Source organism: Doryrhamphus excisus, chromosome 3, assembly GCF_030265055.1.
Source record: "Doryrhamphus excisus isolate RoL2022-K1 chromosome 3, RoL_Dexc_1.0, whole genome shotgun sequence".
Taxonomy (NCBI): Eukaryota; Metazoa; Chordata; class Actinopteri; order Syngnathiformes; family Syngnathidae; genus Doryrhamphus; species Doryrhamphus excisus.
The window spans coordinates 6,066,350-6,090,969 of NC_080468.1; the positions used below are offsets into that span (position 1 = coordinate 6,066,350).

General features: G+C 40.6%; 2 protein-coding genes across 6 annotated transcripts in view; one reads left to right on the top strand and one right to left on the bottom strand.

The window, feature by feature from the left end:
• Positions 1–18,090, bottom strand: part of LOC131125766 (oxysterol-binding protein-related protein 1-like) — a 27,003-nt gene extending 8,913 nt beyond the window's left edge. For 3 of the 5 annotated variants that reach the window (XM_058067623.1, XM_058067620.1, XM_058067622.1), the window contains exons 1-14: positions 9,163–9,608; positions 8,987–9,072; positions 8,852–8,926; positions 8,180–8,291; positions 8,024–8,109; positions 7,322–7,466; positions 7,178–7,245; positions 6,870–6,914; positions 6,527–6,600; positions 5,415–5,478; positions 5,241–5,342; positions 5,024–5,152; positions 4,873–4,948; positions 4,658–4,764 (exon numbers count right to left, since the gene is read on the bottom strand). In XM_058067623.1, the coding sequence (XP_057923606.1) occupies positions 4,658–4,764; positions 4,873–4,948; positions 5,024–5,152; positions 5,241–5,342; positions 5,415–5,478; positions 6,527–6,600; positions 6,870–6,914; positions 7,178–7,245; positions 7,322–7,466; positions 8,024–8,109; positions 8,180–8,291; positions 8,852–8,926; positions 8,987–9,072; positions 9,163–9,277 (1,284 nt within the window). In that variant the 5' untranslated portion in view covers positions 9,278–9,608. Of the gene's footprint in view, positions 1–4,657; positions 4,765–4,872; positions 4,949–5,023; positions 5,153–5,240; positions 5,343–5,414; positions 5,479–6,526; positions 6,601–6,869; positions 6,915–7,177; positions 7,246–7,321; positions 7,467–8,023; positions 8,110–8,179; positions 8,292–8,851; positions 8,927–8,986; positions 9,073–9,162; positions 9,609–17,962 lie in introns of those variants that run through there. The other 2 variants (XM_058067621.1, XM_058067624.1) reach the window with 2 other exon arrangements.
• On the top strand, positions 17,224–23,369 carry LOC131125768 (histamine H3 receptor-like). The gene is made up of 3 exons (XM_058067626.1): positions 17,224–17,641; positions 17,868–18,034; positions 21,710–23,369. The coding sequence occupies exons 1-3, from the start codon at positions 17,398–17,400 to the stop codon at positions 22,466–22,468; spliced, it is 1,170 nt and encodes a 389-aa protein (XP_057923609.1). The 5' UTR covers positions 17,224–17,397; the 3' UTR covers positions 22,469–23,369.
• Positions 23,370–24,620: the final 1,251 nt, after the last annotated feature.

Sequence of the window (24,620 nt, forward strand, 5' to 3'; positions counted from 1 at the left end):
TTAACGTATGCGCTTCACGTCAAGTCATATGTCTCTGACAAAATGGCTATTGCTCTTAACTTTATTCTGTCTCCGGCCACACCCCTTCTCTCCAGCACCCTGGAATAGACTGGACTATAGACTGTAGTTGGAACACACCCACAGTCACCCTTCCTGAAAAGGGGGACGACTATCCCAGTCTGCCAATCCATAGGTACCGTTCCCAACTTCCATGCAACGTTGAAGAGACATGTCAGCCAAGACAGTCCCTCAACATCCAGAGCATTCAGAAACTCGTCCACTCCCGGAGGTTTGCCACTGGGGAGTGTTTTTGCTTACTCTGCTATGGTGATGTGACCTTCTGCGTTTGTGTCCTCAGACTCTGCTTCTTCCAATCCTACTGACATACCCAGAAAATACATCTACACTCAAAACATGTGAATTCAACCCAAGTCATGTGGTGTCTTTGAACACAAGGCTTCATAACTCAGAATAATGCAGTTAAAGTTAAAGAGACTAGTGTTAGGCACATACATTGTCAGACTTGTTGATGTATGCAAATATATAGAATTGTTGATTGACATATTTTGATTGGTATTGGTGGCCACTGCTCAGTGCAACATGGCTCTGATAACATCTCCTTGTTGAGAACCTGGCATCAGATTTGGCTTCCGCTGATTGGAACCTAACACCCGGAACCCAGATATCTAAAGGCCGGTATTGTGTGTCCCTTTACTGAAACCTGAGCCAAGCCTTTGAGATATACAGCAGATCAGCGTTTGGGCAGCTTTGTTCCATTCATCCGTTGTTACTGAATGTTCACAGGGACTTTTTTACAAATTATAAATATTGCAGATGTAAGAATAAAGCCACCAGAATGATCAAGTTGGGGGTCTAAAAGAAACAACACCTTGGAAACGCAATGCCATTGTCAATGTGTCTGCTAAGTTGTTGCATTATAACTGAATAATCATGGTAAAATAATGCATATATTAAATGCCCCACCATGTGTCCTATAACACACAAAAACACATCTTATTGTGAATAAATGTCTGAGTGCCATATGTCGTCATCAAAAGCTATAGCTCCCGAGCCATAGGTTCCCTACCCCTGTCCGAGACTGAAACAAGCTTGAACCAGTTACATAGCCTCACCACAGATCTACGTCGGAGAGCGGTATCACCACTGCAAGGGTGGGGCCGTAGAACAACATAATAAACCCGGCATTTCCTAGTTCAGGGCTTCTTACTTTTCCCATGTGATGCACTGAAGTGCAGTGCTGAACTTTGTGACATCTTCCAGACAATCACTAAAGATTTAAAATACAGAAAAGTGTGCCCATCTGATCTCTTCTTGCCATAAACAAATTTGTATATTTGTAAGATCATACACTGATACAGTGTATCTTGACATTAAAGGTTGCCAACCCCTGGCCCAGGAGAGCATAACCAGCATCTTCCTTACAACAGAACCCAACACATATGTACCACCGGGTACTCCCAACAGTATTTCCTCTGTCGGAACCCTTCTAACAATCTAGTAAAAATTCCTGAACCACATCTAATCTTTCTGACACACAGCCACAAGTCCCTTGCTAATACTAACAATTTGCTTTCTCAGTACCTGTTAAACTGAGCCTTGTTGGAATGGCATGATAAATGTGTGATCACAGTTTATATGCTTGGAAATCCCAGAAAATTCACTCAAACCTGAAATCAAATTAAATGATGTGGTGGTCTTTGAACACAACTCCTCAGTCAAATATTCTGCTATTTGACTTTTTAATTACTTTGGTGCTGTTAATACAAACAAAGATATATAGTAAACCTGGCCTGTCATATTTCAGACAGTGTGACATTGTGATTAATCTCGATTAATTTGCACAGTGTGATAAATCTGATTAACAACTGTAATCATTTGACAGCACAAGAATAATCAATGCCAGCTTTTTCGCTCTTCCCGCATTCCCTTTTGCCTGAGCACCAATGGAGCTATTTTAAGCCCCGCTGATGCTGTGCCATTGCCGGGGGGGAATCGGGAGGACTGCTTGTCCTTGGCAAACAACCCCAAGTGTAGAGATTTGAAAACTATAGTAGTATGCTGTCTATTGATAGATGTGAAAAAAGAATAAGAATACAGTCAATAAAACAAATTGTACACAGCCAAGGTCAAATATCTCCTTTAGAAGACTCAAATGAGCCTAAAAGAGGGAAATGAGTGGCGCAACCTCTCTTGGGTAAGAGATGACAGTCAGTGGGTCACAACCCCACAAGGTGGCTACTTAAGTGGAGGTCAGACATGTGATCACTCTGATCTCCAGAGGTTTGAAGGGCAATATGCTGTCTTCCACTCTGTAGTGTGCAGTGAAGCGGTGAGAAAAAAAGATGATGCTGCAGGTTTCCTGCCTCTGCGCTGATAGTTACTGTGAGAGAATGGCTTATTTGTGTGGCACTATAAGTAGTACGTACACACTTGAACACCAAATGTTAAAACCTACAAATGAGGATTCTGTACTGAACTGTGAGATTTGTCTAAGTCTTACTTTAAAAGGGAAAATCAATGAAATCATAGGACAGTCCATGTCTCAATGCCCTGTGGGAACCATGTGGTCACTCTATACTACAATAAAACATGGATAAAAGTCACAAAATACACTTCTTACACTGATTAATAAACAGCTGGGTGCGCAAGACCCAGTTTCCTAAATATTAATGCATCTTACCAAAACTGTTTGAACAATTCTGTTGTGGGAACAGTTTAGTAAAGGCGTATTTCTGTTCCCAGTGCCCAAAGCAAGCTTCATGAACGCATGCTTTAACCAGTCAAAGCTATATTCCCCTCTTACATAATGTACTCTTTTGTGTGGTCTGCTCTCCTCTCTAGAATACTGTATGCACAGGCTTGGACAACTTCTGCAGATGCAGCTCAAGTGGGTCAGACTACGTGTATGCCATGGTTTTTTTTTTGCTGTGATAAACTCAGAGAAACCAGACCAGATGCACAGTAGGCTATATGCAGAGAGTAAAAATGCAGCAGCACAACAATACTGTAGTATAACAGACAGCATGCAAGGGACTTGCAGGGTAATGGGAAGATGGAATTACAGTTAATGCTATATAATACAGCCAATCTCAGCATGTTGAATACATAATCCACTTATAGTAATATCTAGTCGCAGCAGCTTAACACAAGAAAAGGGCTTGTGAAGACATTTTCCTTGCAATTACGGTTGTCCGTAATTAATTTAGCATACACCAATTGCATTAACATACATTTTTCATGCTTAAAATTCTTTATGGATTTCCTGTGATGATGTACAGCTTAGTCCTGTGACAGGGCCGCAGCTGCTGGAGTGGCCATTCATGCAATGATAATGCCGTGCACACGTCCCTGTGTAAACATGCAACTTTAGTCCATCTGGTTCTCAGTCATGTGTGATACCACTGATTTGGTGTCCGATCCAATCCTGAGTAATATTAAACTATGGAACGGATTGAGTAAGGAACTTAAACAATGCACAAGGATGAGCGAATCCAAGAAACAATACAAGCAGTTGAATACAAGGATGAAGAGTCTTGAACGAGTCATGTTGTGTTTGTTATGTCACTATTTTGATGGTTTTTATGGTTATTGTTATTTCACTGTATGGGTACATCACTTCATACTTACGTATGTGTAAAGAAATAAACTAATGAAAAAAACTAATCATACCAGGAAGTCAGGAAGTGAACAAATTAACAGTTACAGATTGTAAAAGTCATTGTAATTGATTATGTGATGCATTCTATTGTAACCTGATGCGTGTTAAAATAAAATTAAACAATTACCAATCTTTCAAAAGAAAGCACTACCTCAAATGACTCAAGTATCAAAAGTATTTTTGATTTGAGAACTGATTTCAGAGCATGAAGAGCTGGTATCAGAAGTATCGATATTTTGGTATTGATCCGCACATTACTAGTTCTCATGCAAACGTTATACTTCTCTAAAAAACATGGAGATCCAGTGTCAAACATGATACATATTTCATAAGCTTCAGAAGCTTGACCAAAAGAGTGACCAAATTCATCAAAGGCAGGTTTCATAAAAAGAGAGAATATGGGCAGTGCTGCAACCATAGCGCTTTTAGCAGCAAGTTTTGCAGCAATTAAGACCAACTCTTAACAATGTGAAATATAAATAAGCCAAATTGGAAGTGAAGAGAACTGATTGAAGAACAGAACATGTACCTGTGCAAATGCTGGATGGGAGTGTCGTCGTTGCGTCCTCTTAGTTCACTCTTTTCAATGTTTGACAGTGACAATTGAACAATGAACCCACAAGTATAAACACATCCCTCAGCTCCTTCCTCTACTTAAAACACAGCTTATTGCCCACGTGGTAGTGTGTCGTGTGTGAGTGTGCACTGATGCACAAGCTAAATGCAGAGCGAAGCATAAAAAGAGATCTTGCCCAATGATTACTACACTGCACAACTGCTATCCTCTTCTTCTGCCCTCAACAAGGGAACATGAACTAACAAGACAATTTTGACATTTTATAAGCTGTGCAATGTTTTGCAGCTCCTCTTTTCTTTATTGGAAGAGGAGGTATGATGGCTCTTTTGTTAATAAAAGTTGCCAAGCCCTGGTCTAGGAGGAGGAGGAAATTCCCCCCAAAAGTTGAAACATTATGCTACCTCCTCTTGACTGGACAACAGCTGAAGGCAGAGCTGGAGAGCAGCACTTGTTTCACTGGAGAGCTCGCTGGTCTCTTTAGCTTTGAGTAGAAGGGGTGCAGCCAGGCCTGTTAAAAAGGAAAGAATCAGAAATAATTATCAGTTACTTTCCTTCTGTTAATTAAAACATGAAACTAATTGATCATAGTTAAGCAGTGCAGATTGTGGACACTCACCACAGTTCTCATTCTTCACCATAGATAGGAAAATGGACACCTCATTCTCCAGTTTCTGCTGGCATGTATTGGCGGCCTAGCACAAAGGACAGACTGAGGACTGAACAGACCACCTGATGCTCTGTCATCAGCCTATTAATTTTAATCTTACTTGCAGAGCTTGCGTTATGTCGCTGGTTGCAATGTCGCCCCCCTCAGGGTCCGCATCTTCTAGGAATTCTTGCTGGGTGCAGTGGTGAGTGCTGTAAGACGAATGTGCCTCAAAAGCATCCAACCACATCTAGAGGACAATTTGTTATAGCATTGACACAGTCTATACTTGCATCAAGATAAGATTACTGAACAAGGAAGGGGGAATGATGATTTACTTTTCTTGTTGCAACCGAGTCCATCTTTGAGGGCACCTTGAAACAGAGTGCAGAATCATCAGCACACCTGAGCATGAAGAAACAATGATCCCACGGTTTGACCTAGAAACATAGATCAAAATGCTCATATTACATTTAATAAAAATACAGGAGGATGCAACCTTCTGTACGTACCATGCAGTAAGCTTGTGCTAAAGATTTACAGCCCTGTTTTCTTACTCCGGCAACTGATTCAGCCCTGGAAAGAGACAGAGAAAAGGTACCATTTTACCTGCAATTGCTTCCAGACTTTGGCTTCCGAGTGTAAAGTAACTGCAAGCTTGTTCTCCATGGCACTCTTGTTAAAACAGCATGTTCCTATACAGCATCATTACACTCCCAGGATGCTCTGTTACATACAAAGTTGAATTAAAATTACAATAATCACAATAAACATTAGGGCTGTCCGAAAAATGTGTTAACGGCATGAACTAAATTAATTACGTTAACATTTTAGCATAATTAATGCATTAAGCCAAGCCAATATCTCCCTGCTATGACAGCAAATGGAAGCACACAGTGTCTGATGCTCTTTTATAACTTTATTCTGACCTGAACACATCAACAGCAGTGCAATTGCAACACCATATAAGTATTTCCAACTCAAAAACACATCACTACTACTCCTCGGAATTGTCCCGAGATGGCCATGGACATGGCATTCATGGATGCGCCAAAAATCTCAAGAATCTCTTATTTATGTGCATATATGTGGTCTAAATAAACAAAAAGACTAAGAACAAATAAGTGGATATTCTTATCACTCATTAACTTTTACTGATGAAGTACAATTTGATGCATTTAAGTATGCTTGGAAAACCCAGAAAATACATCTAAACTCAAAACTGGAATTCAACGTAAATTACTTGGTGTCTTTGAACACAACTCCTCATGGCTCATAACAACACGGTTAAAGTTCAAATGATGTGCTACTTTTAAAGTGACTAGCGTTAGGCAAATAGAGTTTCGGGTGTTATCTTTCAGCCCGAGTTAAATCTTCACTTCAATTGGACCTGTTAATACATACATATATATGTATGTATATTTAATGGTCCCCTAGCATTGATCTTTTTAAATCATATTACTTTTTGTTCATAAAATACAATAGAAATAGGTATATTTCACACATAGTTGCAAATTGTGATTAATCATGATTAATTAAATGGAAAATGTATTAATTTGATTACAATTTTTGATAATTTTTGACAGCCCTAATGAACATAGTATACAGAAAAAAAGGATCTCACTGTCTGTGGTACCAGGAGACTGTTCCATCCTCAATTACCACCCAGTTGAGACGCCACCCAAGAAACCGTGAATTCTGTGGCAGATATATATATATACAAAAATAAATACAATGGACAGTGACATTCCTTACTTTCAATGTTTCCTGTGAATTGTGAATACATAATTGGATAGGAAAGCGAATGAACTTAACAAACCTATACACTGTATATTATATGTAAGCGTACTTATCTTTATAGAAAAAGCTTTAGGTACATTACAATATATAACATCTTTGCTGTGGTCTGAGCAGGCACATTGTTCGTCATGTTGAGTGAAAAGGAGCACACTTTGACATCTGGGTACCTTCCAGAGAGGGCCTTCAATCTTCTTCAGTCGGCTGCTTGCATCCTTTGTTAGAAGGTGGAAAAGATACATTTGTCAGACAAGGGGCTGTACAGGCATTGTGTTTGTAGTTTAACTCCAGGTCAATTGGCCTAGCCACAGTGCTGGATTTATCTGAACAAGGGAACAGGTGTTGGTCACACAGGGAGCGTGAAGGACACATAGAACAGGCAACAAAGGCACTATGAGATACCAAAATTTGAAACACTTCTCTGTGATTTCTCTGCCAGAAATAACACAAAACTGTCATAATCACTCATTGTGGTCACCTTGTGTTGATGGGCAGTTAGGATCTGCTTGAGTTCATCATTGCGTACCAGGTCCAACGGTGTCTGTTCTGTAACACAGCGTCATTTAAATTTAGCCACACCACTACCGAAATAAATTAACCAATCAATCATGCCATGCAGTACCTTTGTTATTTCTGATAGTCGGGCAGGCGCCACATTTGAGCAGTTTTATTATGCACTGCTTGTGCCCTCTATAGGCAGCACAGTGCAAGGGCGTGTTCCCCACCGAATCCTTGCAGTGAACATCCGCAGCCTCCTTTCCACTGAGCTAAAGTGGACATAAAGCAAAATGTGTATTTACCACACCCAAAAAATAGTCACTGCACCCTTTATTTAAGATACAGTGTTGTAGTAGAACTTGCCTTTACGAAGTTGAGTCCGGCAACAATTTAAATTATGTTTATTTCTAATATTGTGTCCCTTTCATGATGCTTAAGAAAGTACCGGGCATATTCAAACACTTCTACTTTATACCACTATGCATGCTAAACCAACAATGACAAACAAAACAGTTACCTCTATGACTATGTCAAGCAAACTGAACATTATCACCAGCTCCTGGAAGTCATTAAATTGTACCTAATACTTTGGCCAGTGAGACTACAGTGGCACCAAACGTAATGGAAATTTAGAGTAATAATTTTAAGTTCTTTGAACTTCTATGTCATCAGACAAGTCTACATTTGTATAAGACTTTTTTGTATTCTCATTGAGAATATTTTTTTTTCTGATCTGAACGACTTTGACTCCATGATATGTGTGATCATCACGTCAGAGCACAATCCTTTCAGCTGCCTAATTTGACAGAAGCACTTTGCCTCTAACCAGCTTGGACAGAGAGGAGATGTCTCCCTCTCTGGCAGCTTCCAGAAGTCTCTCCTCCCGTCTCCTCGCCTCTCTTCTCTCCGCAGCTGCAGTGCAAAAAAAATAATATTTGAGCCAAAAGCCATTTATTTCACATGTGATATGATAAGAGCATACCCTCCAGCATGGTAATTATTTCATCATCATCTGTGACATCCTTTGGGATCTGTCCAGTTCCATTGATTACGCTCGCAAAGGCATCATAACGCAGCAGCAACAGAACGATCTCCTGGGGGGTGTGGGGGGGGGGGTGACACAGTACAGACATAAGAAAGTCATTCAGCTCAGCAAGCATAAATTAATTCTGACACTTATTACAATGTGATGTCAGCAAGCGGCCCGACCTCTGCGTGCATCATGAGAGCAGTTCAGCAACCATGAATGTATTACCGATTTGCCTTTCATTTTCCTTCTGATTTTTTGCAACACATGCAGCATATAGTATAGACTTGGGTGATATAATTATTCATTCATTCATCTTCTACCGCTTATCCTCACGAGGGTGCTGGAGCCTATCCCAGCTGTCTTTGGGAGAGAGGCGGGGTACACTCTGGACTGGTCTGACTGATGCAACAAGTCAGCCAGGGCTCCAGATCAGCAAAGCAAAGAACACTATACAAATTTGTGGCAACACCTAAAGGTCAATCACAAAGACGAATGTCCTTATGTTGACAGAGTTACAAATTAACCCTTATTGCAACAGGTAAGAGACATTAGGTTTGAAAGGACACCCGGTAAGATTGGAGGAATGCAAAGAACAGAAAGCCAAAGGCCTGTGTTGTTGTTTACCTTCCTTCCTGTGCAGGATGCTTTGTGTAGTGGTGTATCACCCATGTTATCTTGCACATTCACATTAGCACCTTCCTGCAAATAAATAGCATGAAATAAACTGCACACAAAAAAATCAAAAGTAGGGTACCTCACCTTTAGCAGCTCCTCCACAACATCCGTGTTCCCATGGTAACAAGCCATGTGAAGAGGTGTCCATCCCGCGGTGCCTTTGGAAGTTGCTTGGAGCCACATGAAAATGATAACGTTTTCCCATCACTTTACAAGCAAGCCAAGTTATGACAATTAGATAGTTATCTAATTTGCCTTACAGCGACAGTTGATGTTCAGTGAAGAGTTTTGTTTAATCCTGGACTGAAGGAGCCTCTGGACATGAGAGAGACTCCCGTTTTTAGCCGACTCGAGGAGCTGCTGCTGCTCCTCCATTGGCCGAAGTCAGTGGGACGACTGGCGTAAAATCATGACATTACCGGGTAAACGTTCATATAAGTGACATATCGAACAAGCAAAAAGAGCGGACGGAGTAAAAAAAAATATTTCTCTTGGCTTCAACGAGACGAGGTGGCGTCGTGCTCGGCCATGTTAGCATGCGTTTGCAAGCAAGTTGGCGCTCATAAACCCTATTAAAAACCCAAATTAACAACGTGAGAACTTACATATTAAAATAGCGAGGAAATTCGGTTGGCGTTCTCTGTACTTTTAACGGGATGGCAAGGTCGGAAGAACAAGCCAAACTTTATCGCTTCAATCAGCTGGCAGCTGTTGGCAACAGTCACGTGATCCCGTGTGTGTGCTACAGGGGCGTAGCTGGAGCACTTGCGACCCCAAAGACTATGGGATCCCAAATACAAACTTTTAGATGACAAAATTATATTTTAAAATTAAGTACATTTTACTTTGTCACATAAACTAATTTTTCACAATTTCAATATTTAGCAGCCAGATTTAGATATCTAACATTCAAAAATTGACTTTATAATGATGTCATAACAGTATTAAGAGTCACCAAAGATGTGAAAAGTTGATAATTTCCCTCGCCTGATTGATTCACTTCTGAGAGAGGCTCTGAAAAACCATCGCTTAGGTTGGACAAGTGCAGAGTTACAGTGGATGAAGTGCAAAAAATTGTGCTTTTTAGAGCCACCTGCTGTCAGAGTCGGGCGTGGACAAGTAGCTCATTAGGTCAAGGGTCAAGGTCAGTGCCAAAAGTGCTGTATAGCAGCCAATAAAAGACAAAACTACACAAGCATACCCAATAATAAAGGGAAGAACTTTAAATACAGTAAAAACAATTCACAAAAATAACGACATAATAGTACAAAATAATAAAATTCCCAGCCTGTGTCCATAAAAGTAAGATTTCAATAAAAGTGTTTGCGCAGAGCTAATGTTTAAGGGCAGGCCATTCCAAAATCTTGGACCTGTGACAGAATAGGCCCTATCACTACAAGATTTAAGATTTTGAAGCTATTCAAAGCAACTGTGAGCTGGGCCTCATTGTTCGAGCGGGAACATAAAAAGACAGTGATTCGATTGGCTGGCGATCAGTCCTGGGTGTATTCGTCCGCTCGCCTGAGGTCAGCTGGGATAGGCTCCAGCACACCCCCGCCACCCTAATGAGGATAAGCGGCATAGAATATATCCGTTTTGAATCCCTTTAAACTGCCTACATTCCAGAATTAGATTTTTGTCAACAGACTTCCAATACACTTTTTAATTTGATTTACCCTTCTTACAATTTTTGATTGGTCAATTTTCTAATAGACTGCAAATAGATTGGCTATGCACTCTAACTGTGTCCTGTTTATACAGACGGGGGTCAAATGGGGTGTGCCCCAGGGTGTAAAAAAAACCCTCAGTTTTAAATGTCAGTCTATGAACACATGTGGCTATGAGTCTATTTTTGCACTGCAACGCATATAACTCAATCGAGAAGGGCGGTTTCCACTTCTGAAAACTCAAGTTCATTGACAGTCATGACAACAATAATATCAACATGTTCTGCAGACACCGATCAAAGCATATTCATCAAATCAAATCAGGTCTGGCAAGGGAAAAGCAGCTCACTGGACGAATTCCTGCTAATTAGCATGGCAATTATTGTAAGCTGTCACACTTCTTAAGCAAGGGGGTGGACTATGAGGGCTCCGTAGCGTAATCCTTCACAAATGACAAGATAATGGAGGCAAAGAGAGGGCACCGCTTCTAAAAAGGAACCAAGAGATAGAATCCCCTGCAGGCACATTTTAAGAATGGACAAGAAGCGAGAGAGCAAGCCTGGGATAGGTAGCAGTAGGAAGTAGAATGTATTCCCTTTGCACCTAGAGTGGATGAGATTTATTTCACTGCTTGGGAAAATGATTGGCCCTGGAGCAAAGTAAAATGAGTCTAAAAGTTGGCTTTCAATGCTGAATAGTTTTTTTTTCCCTTTACAAACTGGAAACTTAATTAGCTACTACCTACAGTTGTCTTTACAAATAAAATATTACACAGAGGTAATAAAGAAGCTATAGCATTGACTGACGTTATACAGTCATGGTGTTTCAATCGCTCAGAAGATGACAAAGGCACCCAAAAGCTTGACATGTCAATCTGTGTGATGAATTTTGATGGTCCAAGAAGTGAAGTGATAAGTGTGTTGTCGCTCTATGGAGTCAACAGTCATTTGTCACTGTCAAAACAAAAACATCCCTTTTATCACTATCAAGTCTGATGAATCTCGGGAAGTTGTTTGAGAAGACAATAGATCATGATGGAGAAATGACAAATAAGACACTTAAAGAAAATAGAAGTAGATTAACAGGCAATAGTGTGCTTCTAATATGAATTGACTACATTTAAAGTCAGGCAGAGAAAAAACAGCCACGTTCACCAAACCTCCCACAAGGGAGTCCAAATTTGAAGTTGAAGTGCACTCAAAACTTGCTTAATTATTTGCAGTGTTCAGTCACTGTGATATCATAAACCCTATTAAAAACCCAAATTTACAACGTGAGAACTTACATATTAAAATAGTGAAGAAATTTGGTTGACGTTCTCTGTACTTTTAACGGGATGGCAAGGTTGGAGGAACAAGCCAAACTTTATCACTGCAATCAGCTGGCAGCTGTTGGCAACAGTGACGCGATCCCGTGTGTGCGTGTGAGAGAAAGTAACTCTGATTTTTTCGAGGAGGCATACAGTATTTGTAAAGCAAATATTCTACTCTTTTGAACACATTTTTTTGAGAAGCCGCATTCTTTACTTAAGTGGCCCCATCAACTAACCTGAATTATGTTCCTCATCACTGACCAGATCTTGGCTCACAGACAAAAAAACATTCACACTCACATTCATACCTATGGACAATTTGGAGTCGCCAATTAACCTAGCATGTTTTTGGAATGTGGGAGGAATTATGTTCCTCATCACTGACCAGATCTTGGCTCACAGGACCAAGTCTGGGTACGTCACCGTTGATACACTACACTGCTGATGTCGCAATTGTGACACAAGTGTAAAAACCCTCTACCTTAACATGTGATGTCTATGATCACACCGGACAAAGTATTGGGACACTAGCGTAGTGTAAAAACCAAAGAAAAAGCACAACTTTTGGACAGAATGAAGGTTGTGGCAATGCCATGACATCACTTTGTTATTTTTGCATCCCTGATATTTAAGCTCAATTTATATGATCCCAACTTAATGCACAATATGCTGAATGCGAACACTCGGTATATTCAGGCTTTGATAAAATGCTACCACGATGTAATGAGCAAAACAGTGGGCTGCTTTACACACTGTCACTTAATTGTGGCCATTGTTAGGACGGGTAAGCATGCTGAAACACTGTGATATCTTGACTAATCCACAACAGCATCCACATGCAAACACTTGAGTAGCAGAATAATGGAGAGTCGCAGCAGGGCTTGGTATAATCACCTCTTCGTGTGTGTATGTGTGTATTGGGGATGGGGGGGCTGCTATGGGCTTTATCTCAGAGTGTCCTCCATATTCAAATGAGTCACTTCAAGTCTTTACAAATGCAACTGCAGTGCCTTGGCTTCTTGTTTTATCATTTTTTACATGCTAACCGTAGCACATGTTGAACATGCAGTTTTAAGACTCTATCACATGTCTATAAATAGACATGATATCCAATTTGGTGCTCAGTACTTGTAACTCCATTATCAGTCCAGTGTCAACTTAAGACCCACACGAGGATGGCTCACATTTTCTATTGAATGTGCAGCATTAGGGTCAGTGTCTTTGTTATATGTCTCAATGAAACAGAGGGCTATTCCATTATTAACCTGAATACAATTGGCTTGATGATATAATAGCAGTATAGACTAACATTCTCCTGATGTGAGTTGCTCTTTTTGTATATGGAACATTAGTCTTTTCAAAGTATATCAGCTTCCCTCAATTTTGTCATTTGCAAGTACAAAAATCTTGTTATATGAATTTTTCAGGTTATCCCTGAATTTTTCCAAGTACAAATATAAAGACATTTAAATAAAAAAACACAACTTGAATCACAGCAAATGGACATGATGGACTTGGTCCTCAATAAAAAACAAGCAAGTTCAGTGGCTCTGATTTGACACTTAAAAGTATACTAAAAAGTCCAAATAAAAAAATATATTGAAACAAATTCTATACATATTTATATGCATTTTTCTTCTGGTTAACTAGGTTGGAAAGGTCATTTTATATCTAGACCATCACCCAGCCAGGGCAAATAGTTTGAATTATTGATGAAACACCTCCCAGTACGCTTTACTGTCATGCCTGTAAGTCTTTAAGTCACGGCACACCGCCACACCCTTAGCCACAGAGGCATATTAAGCCCCCCCTGGATGTTTTTTCCCCTGCCGCTCAAGCTTGGCAAAGTCGACCAGAAACACATGGCACCACTTGTGCCAAACGTTTCAGTATGAAAAATAGCAATTGGCTGTCCTAGAAGTCGCTTTATGGTGCCATTGTCTAATTTACATATTATTTGCATATGATGTTGTGAAATGTTGTAGGAAAGAAAGCATAGCTTTGAAGGTGAAATATAAAAAAGTGAGTAAAAACACCATAATTATAACGTTTTCAATTTAACACAATTAAACAGTTAATGCTAATAACAGCTAATGCTATGGCTCACAATTATATGACTCAACATGAGTGTGGTTCCTGTTTAGCGCACTCTTCTGGTGAATGTATGTAATAGCAACTGGTTTTCATTCATTCATTTTCTACCGCTTATACTCACGAGGGTCGCGGGGGTGCTGGAGCCTATCCCAGCTGTCTTCGGACAAGAGGCGGGGTACACCCTGGCGTGGTCGCCAGCCAATCACAGGGCACATATAGACAAACAACCATTCACACTCACATTCATACCTATGGACAATTTGGAGTCACCAATTAACCTAGCATGTTTTTGGAATGTAGGAGAAAGCCGGAGTCCCCGGAGAAAACTGAGGGTGGAATCGAACTCGGGTTTCCTAACTGTGTGGCTAACCACTCGTCCACCGTGAAGCCCAATTCTAAGATAATCCAATAAATTTTACTCAAAATGTGCAGCAATAGACTAACAATAAAATATAAACACACCCTCCTAAAGAGGTGACTCAACTTACTGAGCAGATGGGAAAAGTTTATAGCTGAAAAATAACAATACATGGACAGCGCATCGATAATCGTATCGTAAAGTTAAATATTGTGATTGTTAGTCATATAGATATTGTAGCACCGTCACTGATGCTTTGAAGCCAAAAGAAGGTGGTTGAACAACAAGGTTTGTAATCCAAGCAATAATGGCTACTGTCCGCTGCACCACCAGCACGACAACCGAGACTCCTCCTTGACTCTCATCAAAAACGACATGTCCACACCCATGGTGCGTTCATGACAACCCAAAACAGATTTTTTTTCGTGTGATTGCAACTGTGATGCGAGCAACACTGTGAGATGATGTCCTATTTGGGAGAAAATAACAATAATTCTTACTGGGCTTCTTCAGCCACCTACACCGCACTCTTGTGTTTTTCATTTGCTTCGGACCTCAGCTGAGGGATCGACAGCATGGAGTCAGAATGTCAATAAGACTAAACAGACTTGCACAGAAACAGGTGATGGAATACCTATTATATACCTCTGTGTGAGGGAGAATGTGCCTGGGAATCAAATATGAAGTCTTTGTGAATGGGTTTTTATCAGGGAAAATGAGTGAGAGACTTCTCAATGGGTGAATCATCTCAGTTATTCACAAGACAAACAGAGAAGGAAATTAGGAGTCCCTATCTCAGAGCAAAACCCATCTAATAATATGCACTGATGCTGTAAAATCTCCATGCAACCAGGTGCAGGGTAAAATCATTGTAGCGACATCTGTAATTAACTCATGTTTCCATGGTGTCTTTCGACTATGCATAGTAATCCCTGTGTGGTCTAGTGATCACTGAAAATTAGCTCATATAAAAGGTTAATGCGTGACCAAAAAAAAAAAAAGGTCATTATTTTCTTGCAGTCTATGTATTATCACCCAATATGCTGCCTCACATGGCTACAGTACATAATAAATATGTAAGAATGTGTCTTGGGAAGAGTGCAGATTTTCACCAACTGTGTTCTAATGAAGTCACTTAAATGTACAAAGTAGTAAAGTAGCAAGTAGTTTTGTAAAAAGTACAAAAGACATTTGCAAATAAGTACAATCCGGTGTTGAATTCAAAGTCATTGGATTGGAAATTAGATACATAACGAATAACAAAGTATATTGAATAATTATGTCATAATAGTCCATCCATCCATTCTCTATGCCGCTTATCCTCACGACAAACAACCATTCACACTCACATTCATACCTATGGACAATTTGGAGTCGCCAATTAACCTGGCATGTTTTTGGAATGTGGGAGGAAAGGGAGAACAGGGAGAACATGCAAACTCCCCACAGAGATGTGTCATAATAATCATGAATATATTTTAATCATCGTTTGAACTTAATGAAAAACAGTATGTATATTCATATTGTAGAGGTTTGACTTATCATTGCACTTTGTAAAAACGATCTGAATGGTCATCCCTGTCTGACAGGAGATCCACTCATTGACCTTTATACAAAGCTCTACTTGGGTTGGTTCCCTTCTATCTCAGAACTTACATGGACGTTACAGGCTATGATCCACTGGCTTTTTCAACTTTTTTTTACTGTCCCTTTTTTGCTTTTGAAAAAGAGATTGTGTATCTTAAATAAGGATTCAATACAAAAAACAATATTGTATGAAACATTTTAAAAAAATACATTTTGAATTAGTTTTAAGTAATTCCTGTTGAAATTCATTCATTCATTTTCTTGCCCTCACAAGGGTTGCGGGGGTGCTGGAGCCTATCCCAGCTGTCTTCGGACGAGAGGTGGACTGCTGGACTGGACCCTGGACTGGTCGCCAGTACCCGGAGAAAACCCACACATGCACGGGGAGAACATGCAAACTCCACACAGAGATGGCCCAGGGTGGAATTGAACTAGGGTCTCCTAGCTGTGAGGCCTGCGCACTAACCACACGCACACCGTGCAGCCCCCCGTTAAAATTAATTAATTAATTCATTCATTTTATACCGCTTTTCCTCACAAGGGTCGCGGGGGTGCTGGAGCCTATCCCAGCTGTTTCCGGGCGAGAGGCGGGCTACACCCTGGACTGGTCGCCAGCCAATCACAGGGCACATATAGACAAAAAAACATTCACATTCATACCTATGGACAATTTGGAGTCACCAATTAACCTAGCATGTTTTTGGAATGTGGGAGGAAACCAAAGTACCCGGAAAAAAACCCACGCATGGACGGGGAGAACATGCAAACTCCACACAGAGATGGCCGAGGGTGGAATTGACCCTGGTCTCCTCCTGTTAAAATTTTACACTGTTATTATAAATTGCAAAGCAATGCGATTTATAAAAACATCATCAGACTAAATAATGAATAAAATCATCAGAATGTGTAATTCCTATTGAACAGGTTGGTTTTTTAAATGAATGAAACCAAATAAAAGGTGCACAGTGTAATTGACAGTGGAAATATCATTAGGGAGTCCCTCATAACGTCTGTCCAAATATATGTGTGAAAATCATTTTAGCTGAATAAATCTCACACGTATAACACACACAACACAATAACAATACATCATGTTTCAAATGATGATTATACCGAAAAGACAACACAAAGCTAGTAGAAATAGTACTATTTTTGTTTGCTTGTATTTTGTTGATGGTCCCTAACTGAAACGCCTAGTGGTATGAGACGAGATCGGAGTTTACTGTTCTCTTGCAGCCCACACTAAGCTGATGTTTCCACTCAATCTTGCTGTACTCGGTGAGCACCTCTGGACATAAAACCAAGGTAAAACCTATTTTGCTTCACGAGTGCTCCTCAGTTGGGAACAACTGAGACGTTCCTTTGGGAATGTGTGGAAAAAGCGTCCATTCACGGAGGCACCTGTTGCCGTCTCACCGCTGTCATTAGTTGTGAGGACAGAACAACGAAGAAGGAGCATCACTCCAGCGTGGACCACATGGAGGGGCATATTGAGACCAACTCCACCGGGTATCACTTTGACAATGGCCCAGCCAGAGTGCAAAGTAGCCTTGTGTTCTCCAGACCGGTTTTTGCCATTTTAATGGTGATGATGGTGACTTTGGTGGTGGTGACAGTTTTGGGGAACGCACTGGTCATGTTTGCCTTTAAAATGGACAAGAGTCTGCGGAGGCAGTGTAATTACTACTTCCTGAATTTGGCTATATCTGACTTTCTCGTGGGTAAGTAAATGTGTTTATGGGGTCCACAAATAGTGTGCAAATTACAAATTGAACAATGCATTCTCAAAAATGCTGACTGAGTCATCCTGGAACTGTTTAGCTACTTTAAACCAGCTGTTGGTTACATGATAAATAGACTAATTTGATTAATACCTTTGTAAATTAATTTTAAACTAATAATCAACTTATATTTTTTCTAACACAACTGTTGCACCACTGCATTTAGGAGCATTCTGTATCCCGGTCTACATCCCCTACATCCTGACTGGAAGGTGGACGCTGGGCAGAGGACTGTGTAAGCTGTGGCTGGTCATGGACTACCTGCTTTGCTCCGCATCCGTCTTCAGCATCGTCCTCATCAGCTATGACCGCTTCTTGTCAGTCACCAGAGCAGTAAGTGCTGAACTCCCCTCCCCCTTTAGCGGTCCTTTGGTGTGGTCGGAGATGGCCTTTGGGAGAATGTGAAAGTATGTCATATAAAGCGATAAAAAAAACCCTGCAGAGTCAGAACTGATTAAATTTTGGGGGTGATTCAAAATTCCAAATTTTCACCAAATTCTCCCTTTTCCTGAAAAATAATTATCTGCTATTAGTGCCACATTTCTCAACCGATTCTAGCCATTCCAACATCAAACTGTCCAACACGTTCAGGACATTCAGGCTACCTATATTTATATGGCAAAAAATTCAATATTTTTCCCAAATTCACACTTTTCCGTAAAACTGCTATTACCTACTACTACTGCTACACTTCTCAACCCATTCACCTCATTCTAACATAACTCATTCAACAAAGTCACAACATTCATGCTATTAGCCTTCCCACCATTTTTTCTTCCAGAAGTCAAATTGCCTTTGATATAAAGAGTTTACTTACATCCTATTAAGGACATTCATGCCATTTTCCACATTCCAAGACTTCCCACTTTTCTTAATGTTCCCATTTTTCGGAAAGCAAAATGTCAACCGATTAAGATCGTTCCAAAACCTACCTGGTCATGCTAGGTGTTAACATGCTAATATTAGCATACTTGCATTTTCTGCTATTTTCATGGGTAGACACATATACATAGGTGTTAGCATGCTAACGTTAGCTTCTTAGCTCAACTAGCATGCTAACATTAGCAATGTAAATATGTAGATAAAATACACGCAGGACTAATATATTAGATATTAGATATTAGATATTAGATATTAGATATTAGATATTAGATATTAGATATTAGATATTAGATATTAGATATACATATATATATATACACTTACCGCTATGATGCTAGGTGTTAGCATGCTAACGTTAGCATCTTAGCACTAATAGCATGCTAACATTAGCAATGTAAATATGTAGATAAAATACATGTAGGACTAATATTTAGCAGCGTAAAACCGGTGGGCGGTCGAAACGGCAAGGTGTTAAGGAGGCTTACAGACATGACGTATAAACTGTTCTCAGGGCATTGAATCATCTCCACATTGGAGGATAAACACTTTGGTCCTACATGTCCCCTCAGAGGAGAACCTGTATGTCCTATCATGAGCATGAAGTGATGACGCCTGCTTGGATGAGAGAAATGTTGAAATGTTTTAGAGACAGCCTACTTTAGGTTGAGGGCCGAACTGGACATTTGGCGTATTTGTTAGTTTTAATATAGTGATTGTTGATCGACCACCTCCTCATCATTCTCGCAATGTCCAGCAAAAGCCACATTATTTTATATCAACACCCCTGCGTGCATGGGTTTTCTCCGGATACTCCGGTTTCCTCCCACATTCCTAAAATATGTAAGTTTAATTGGTGACTCCAAATTGTCCATAGGTATGGATGCGGGTGTAAATGGTTGTTTGGCTGTGTGTGCCCTGTCCCACCTCTCGCCCAAAGACAGTGGGGATACCCGCGATCCTAGTGAAGATAAGCAGCATAGAAAAGAGATGGATGGGCAAAAACATCACATTCTGTGAGATGTGTATCTATGGAATAGTCAGATTACGCATTCCCCAGTTTAAAGTGATCACTTTTGACTGTGTTATGCCTTTTTAAGGTGTTATTTTTAGTAATGTACAGTTAAGTTATTTTGAACGTTCTTTGAATCTGGCTCCGTTATTAAGAATGGTCTAGAATTCTCTACTATGTACAATATTGCTGTACAACATTGATGTGATAGATTGATGTGATTGTGTGATGTCATTTCTTGATTGTGATTGGTTTATTAAGAGCCAATCATGAACCAGAACTGCTGACATCATCCAAATCCGAGCAAAGCCTTTGGGTCCGATGGGGCTGAAATCAAAATGCCAGAGTAGTAAATATACCAGAGGAATCGCTCACTTACTCAGATAGCTGTAATCACTTTGTTTGATAAGGTGTGTGAGGTAAGCCAAATAACGGCTATTTTTGGAACGGTTCCGCGGACCGGATGAAATGGCACCGCAGGTTGGATTTGGCCCCCCACATGTGATCTTAGAGTCCAGTTACGATTGATTCAATTCCCTGATGGATGTATAAATTTTATTGCCACCCACCATTACAATGTTGAATTATCCTTTTATACTTGAATAGTTAATGACGCTAAAAAACACAATGCATAGTTAACTGAACAGATCAATTAAATTTCCATGTTTTCTATGGGTATTTTGAAAAAAGGATTATGATCAATTTTTAAGGTATAATGGTATTCAGGAGATGGCCTGGGATGCATCTGTGGCTTCCTTCCTGTCTACTGAGTGTTCGAGGTCACTGGTTGGGGTGGCAGTGCCACCGTTTCGCCCAAACATCCCACCTGGACAGGTTAATCATGGCTGACCCAGCTCAGCCTTGTGTCACAACCGAATGATACTCTTTGCCCAGATTTGGAAAACAGAAAAAAAAACAACACTGTGCTAAAATGCCCTTTGAAAAATTCTCCACATCCCCATTGAAGTGCTCATCCTGTACACGTGTGAGGACGTGGGACGGAGGGTCGGCATGGTAGACAAAGACGGCGTTCTCTTTCCTTTCACAAGCAAACACTGTACATCAGAGTGATGAAAACAAATACCATAAAAAGAGAGCGACGGAGTGCGAGATGCTCTTCTTTAATTAGCCAGCTTTGATCATTGAGGTCCTCCTCTTGGCGCCGCCATCGTCCTGCTAACATAGATCAATCGTGGCAGAAGCGGACCGCTGGCAGGCCCAACAGCATTTTTCTTAAAAGCCTTTCTCTCTGAACACTGACAGATAAAATGTCATCAGCAGTGACATGACAAAAGTGTGTCTTTGAAAGGAAAAAATGGAAGTCAAATTAGATACAGAGGGTGGGGTTGAGATGGTTAGGACAACCGCGTCCTACCAGGGAAAAGTTTCATTTATATTCGACAGTTTTTATTCATCCTTAAGCAGAATGATTTACTAGTACTTATTGTGTTGTTTCTACAGACCTTTTTGTCAATATTGTTGGAGTGGATAATTGAAGTCTTATCAATAATAATGGGGAGAAAAGTAGCATATGAAAGGACCACACAGCCATTACATCTAGGTCACACACTGCTGTGGGATGGTATGCCATTCCTCAATCAGGATTCGTTGCAAGTCCGCCAACATGGTGGTGTCTGGTCAATCTATATTGGGATAATGTCAGAACTCTTGGTTTCGGTGGTATTGTCTCTAATAACTACTGTTCTGGGGCGGCAAATGTTATATGAATGTTGTCATTGTTGTCCCGGAAATGCATGTTCCTTACTGAACGGGCATTATTTATTATAAGTCTTTCAAACAATTCAGAAATCATTCATTTTCATTCACCCTGGACTGGTCGCCAAACAATCACAGGGCACATATAGACAAACAACCATTCACACTCACATTCATACCTATGGACAATTTGGAGTCGCCAATTAACCTAGCCTAGCTTTTGGAATGTGGGAGGAAACCGGAGTACCCGGAGAAAACCCACACATGCACGGGGAGAACATGCAAACTCCACACAGAGATACAATGAAAAAATGTATTGACAAAAAGTAATCCATTCCAGCTCGACATGCTCGTCAATTGATTTGTTGTTGTAAAGTGAGCTTTGCATTTATTTACTGCAGGTGAGTTATCGGGCCAGACAGAGCATGTCTCATCCAGCCATCATCAAGATGATTGCTGTGTGGGTCCTAGCCTTTGTCCTGTACGGCCCGGCCATCATCTTCTGGGAGCTAGTGGTGGGTCAAAGTCGGGTGCCAGAGGATGAATGCTTTGCAGAGTTCTATCACTCCTGGTACTTCCTGCTGTGTGCTTCCATGCTGGAGTTCTTCTCTCCATTCATCTCGGTGGCTTTCTTCAACCTCAGCATTTATCTTAACATACGCAAAAGGAGGCTCCGCTGTCGGGAGGCTCAGCTCAACCTTCAGCTGGCTGAACCCATGTCCACTCAGGGGGAAGGTATCCCCTTGTCCCACACTTGGAGGATGGGGGGTAAGCTGGGTGTGCGAGGCTCCATCCATTCCCCAGCTTCCTCTCCCAATTTGGGCAAAGTGGATCTATCGAGCAGCAGGGTGGCCCAGCCTAACCGTCTGTCCAGAGATAAGAAAATTGCAAAGTCCCTGGCCATCATTGTGTGTGTGTTTGCCATCTGCTGGGCACCGTACACCCTACTGATGATCATCCGTGCTGCCTGCAGAGGGCGATGCATCCCGCATCACTGGTATGAGGTCACCTTCTGGCTCCTGTGGCTCAACTCTGCCATTAACCCTTTCCTCTACCCACTGTGTCACAGCAGCTTCCGTAGGGCCTTTGCTAGGATTCTATGCCCAAAGAAGCATCGTTCGACTACTCCCCCTTTATCTGTCCTTCAAGCTAGCCACTGACCATATGCTAAAAACTGTGAAGTATTAGAACACATCAACTCTGTTCTATAATGCTGTATATCAGGGCTCACCAACACGGTCCGTGCGGGCACCAGAGAGCCCCCCCACGACCACACGAGGTGCCCGCAAGCCTGCTTTTCATCCAGGTTTTCACTTAATAATATGAGTTCTAGATATCAACATTTTCTTAATGTTCTGGCAAAAAAAAGCATATTCAGTGTGAACTACATGAAAATGAGTAGCTCTCGGCCATTTTCATTTTGTAAACATAGCTCTCACAAGGGAAAATGTTAAAAATATATTTTTAATGGTGTTTTCACACACCATAAATATGTTAAATGTTTGTTGTTGCAAACTGTCACTGTAATCTTTTAGACAAACTAACCCTTGATTGTATACTATGACTGTACTTGCATGAAGGATCAATGTTGCTGTCACTGTGATGTTGCCAGTAAGTACAAGTGAATGGAAAATACATACAAGTTATCATTGTCATAAAATGTATTTTCCTCTCTCGGCTTTGCCATTATTACTCTTATAAAGGACTATAATATACTATACAAACTGAATGAATAATAAAATTCAGAACTGTTGTACTGCACAAAAAAATGCATAAAAAGAACAAAACATGTTTACAAGTACTGTACCACTCAACTGTGAGATCAGGGTGTGTGTTCGTCTACGTGCCGCTAGATGTCGCCATTCATCTTTGAAGCTTTTTACTCTGAGCAAAGCGCCACAGCTTCAAAGTTTTTCTCGTTGACCCAAATTGCTCTCTCACTGCAGTGTGTGTGTGTTTGAATTAATACTTAAATGCAAAACAGTATGTCTCTGCACCAACTTTGTGTGTTATTTTAAGCTCCAGACAGACAATATATCTTAATAATCCTTGGAAAGAAAATAGTTTATATGTGCTTTTACTGTTGTGTTGTTTACATAATACAGTAATTTAATGAATAAAGTCTTTAAATGTTATCATGCTTGTAAAAAGTAATGGAGTTTTAGAGAAAAATGATTGACTTGAGAAAATATATTCCTTTTTGTGAGAAATGTAGCGTCTTTATGGATTGATTTTTTCACGATTTAAAATAAATGACTTGAACTCTGTTTTGCACTTACATACTTTTGTTTTGTAATTATTATTCAGTTTGATAAATTTCAGGATGGTGTTGTGGAGCGGTAATTACACTCTCATATTAGATAGCGGGGGTTCCATTTGCAGGTGCCAGGGTCCCACCGGGGACTCCCATTGTTCAAATTGTCATTGCTGCTCATGAGCACATCTGGGCCCATGGTCAGGTGCACAGAGGACAGGCACAGCTGCAGAGACCAATGTCCTGCCCCTTTTCCTGTCTTGGGGGTGTGGACGGACCCACACTTCTGACCAAGGGAGTGGTGGGGGGTGGGTGGTTGCAAACCCTAGAGGTGACAGTCCTGCATTTATCAGAAGAACGGAGAGGCTGGGTTTAGTTTGTGTGTAACTGTGTGATGGTGAGGCCCACTAGCATTGTGTGTAGTTATATGAGCAGGATAGCTGCTATTGATTTTGATGATAGATTGAAATGTCATGGCATGTGTGTGCCACAGCACCAGGTTGCGACAGGGAAACGCTCCAAGAGACGGAGCATGGTGGAAAACAAAGATGAAAGTTGTTAATCTGGTAAAAATGTGGGACCTAAATACACACAAGACAAGTCCTTTGCAAAGGATGTGTTGTCCTACACAGCAGGGGTCCCCAACCACTAGGCCATGGCCCAGTACTAGCTAGTACTAGTACTAGCAATTAAGTATATAAAAACAGCCACTTTGTAAATAACTTTTATTCATCTTAATTAATTGATTAATCGACGAGTTGATGATTATCCAATAAACAAACTATTTTTATAATGGATTAATGTGTCTATTTTTACTTCCTTCAGTCATCCATGAAAGAAGACCTATTATCTTTGTGTTTCAGGCTAAATAAGATACTCGCACACATCAGCTTTGACTTTGGAAAAGAGCAAACATTTTTCCTCTTGCCTATATCTTGTGAAGCAAACCACTGCCAAGATGTGTGCGGAGAGTGTGCGTAAGAACATTCCCACGCAAAGTATGGGATTTGTCCACTTGTACTTGTGTGTAGGAAAATGTGTATGTTATTCATTCATTC

Coding starts and splice junctions, on each gene's coding strand:
- LOC131125768 (XM_058067626.1), top strand. CDS start 17,398: ATGGAGGGGCATATTGAGACCAACTCCACCGGGTATCACTTTGACAAT. Junction 17,642..17,867: donor TATATCTGACTTTCTCGTGG/GTAAGTAAATGT, acceptor CACTGCATTTAG/GAGCATTCTGTATCCCGGTC. Junction 18,035..21,709: donor TCTTGTCAGTCACCAGAGCA/GTAAGTGCTGAA, acceptor TATTTACTGCAG/GTGAGTTATCGGGCCAGACA.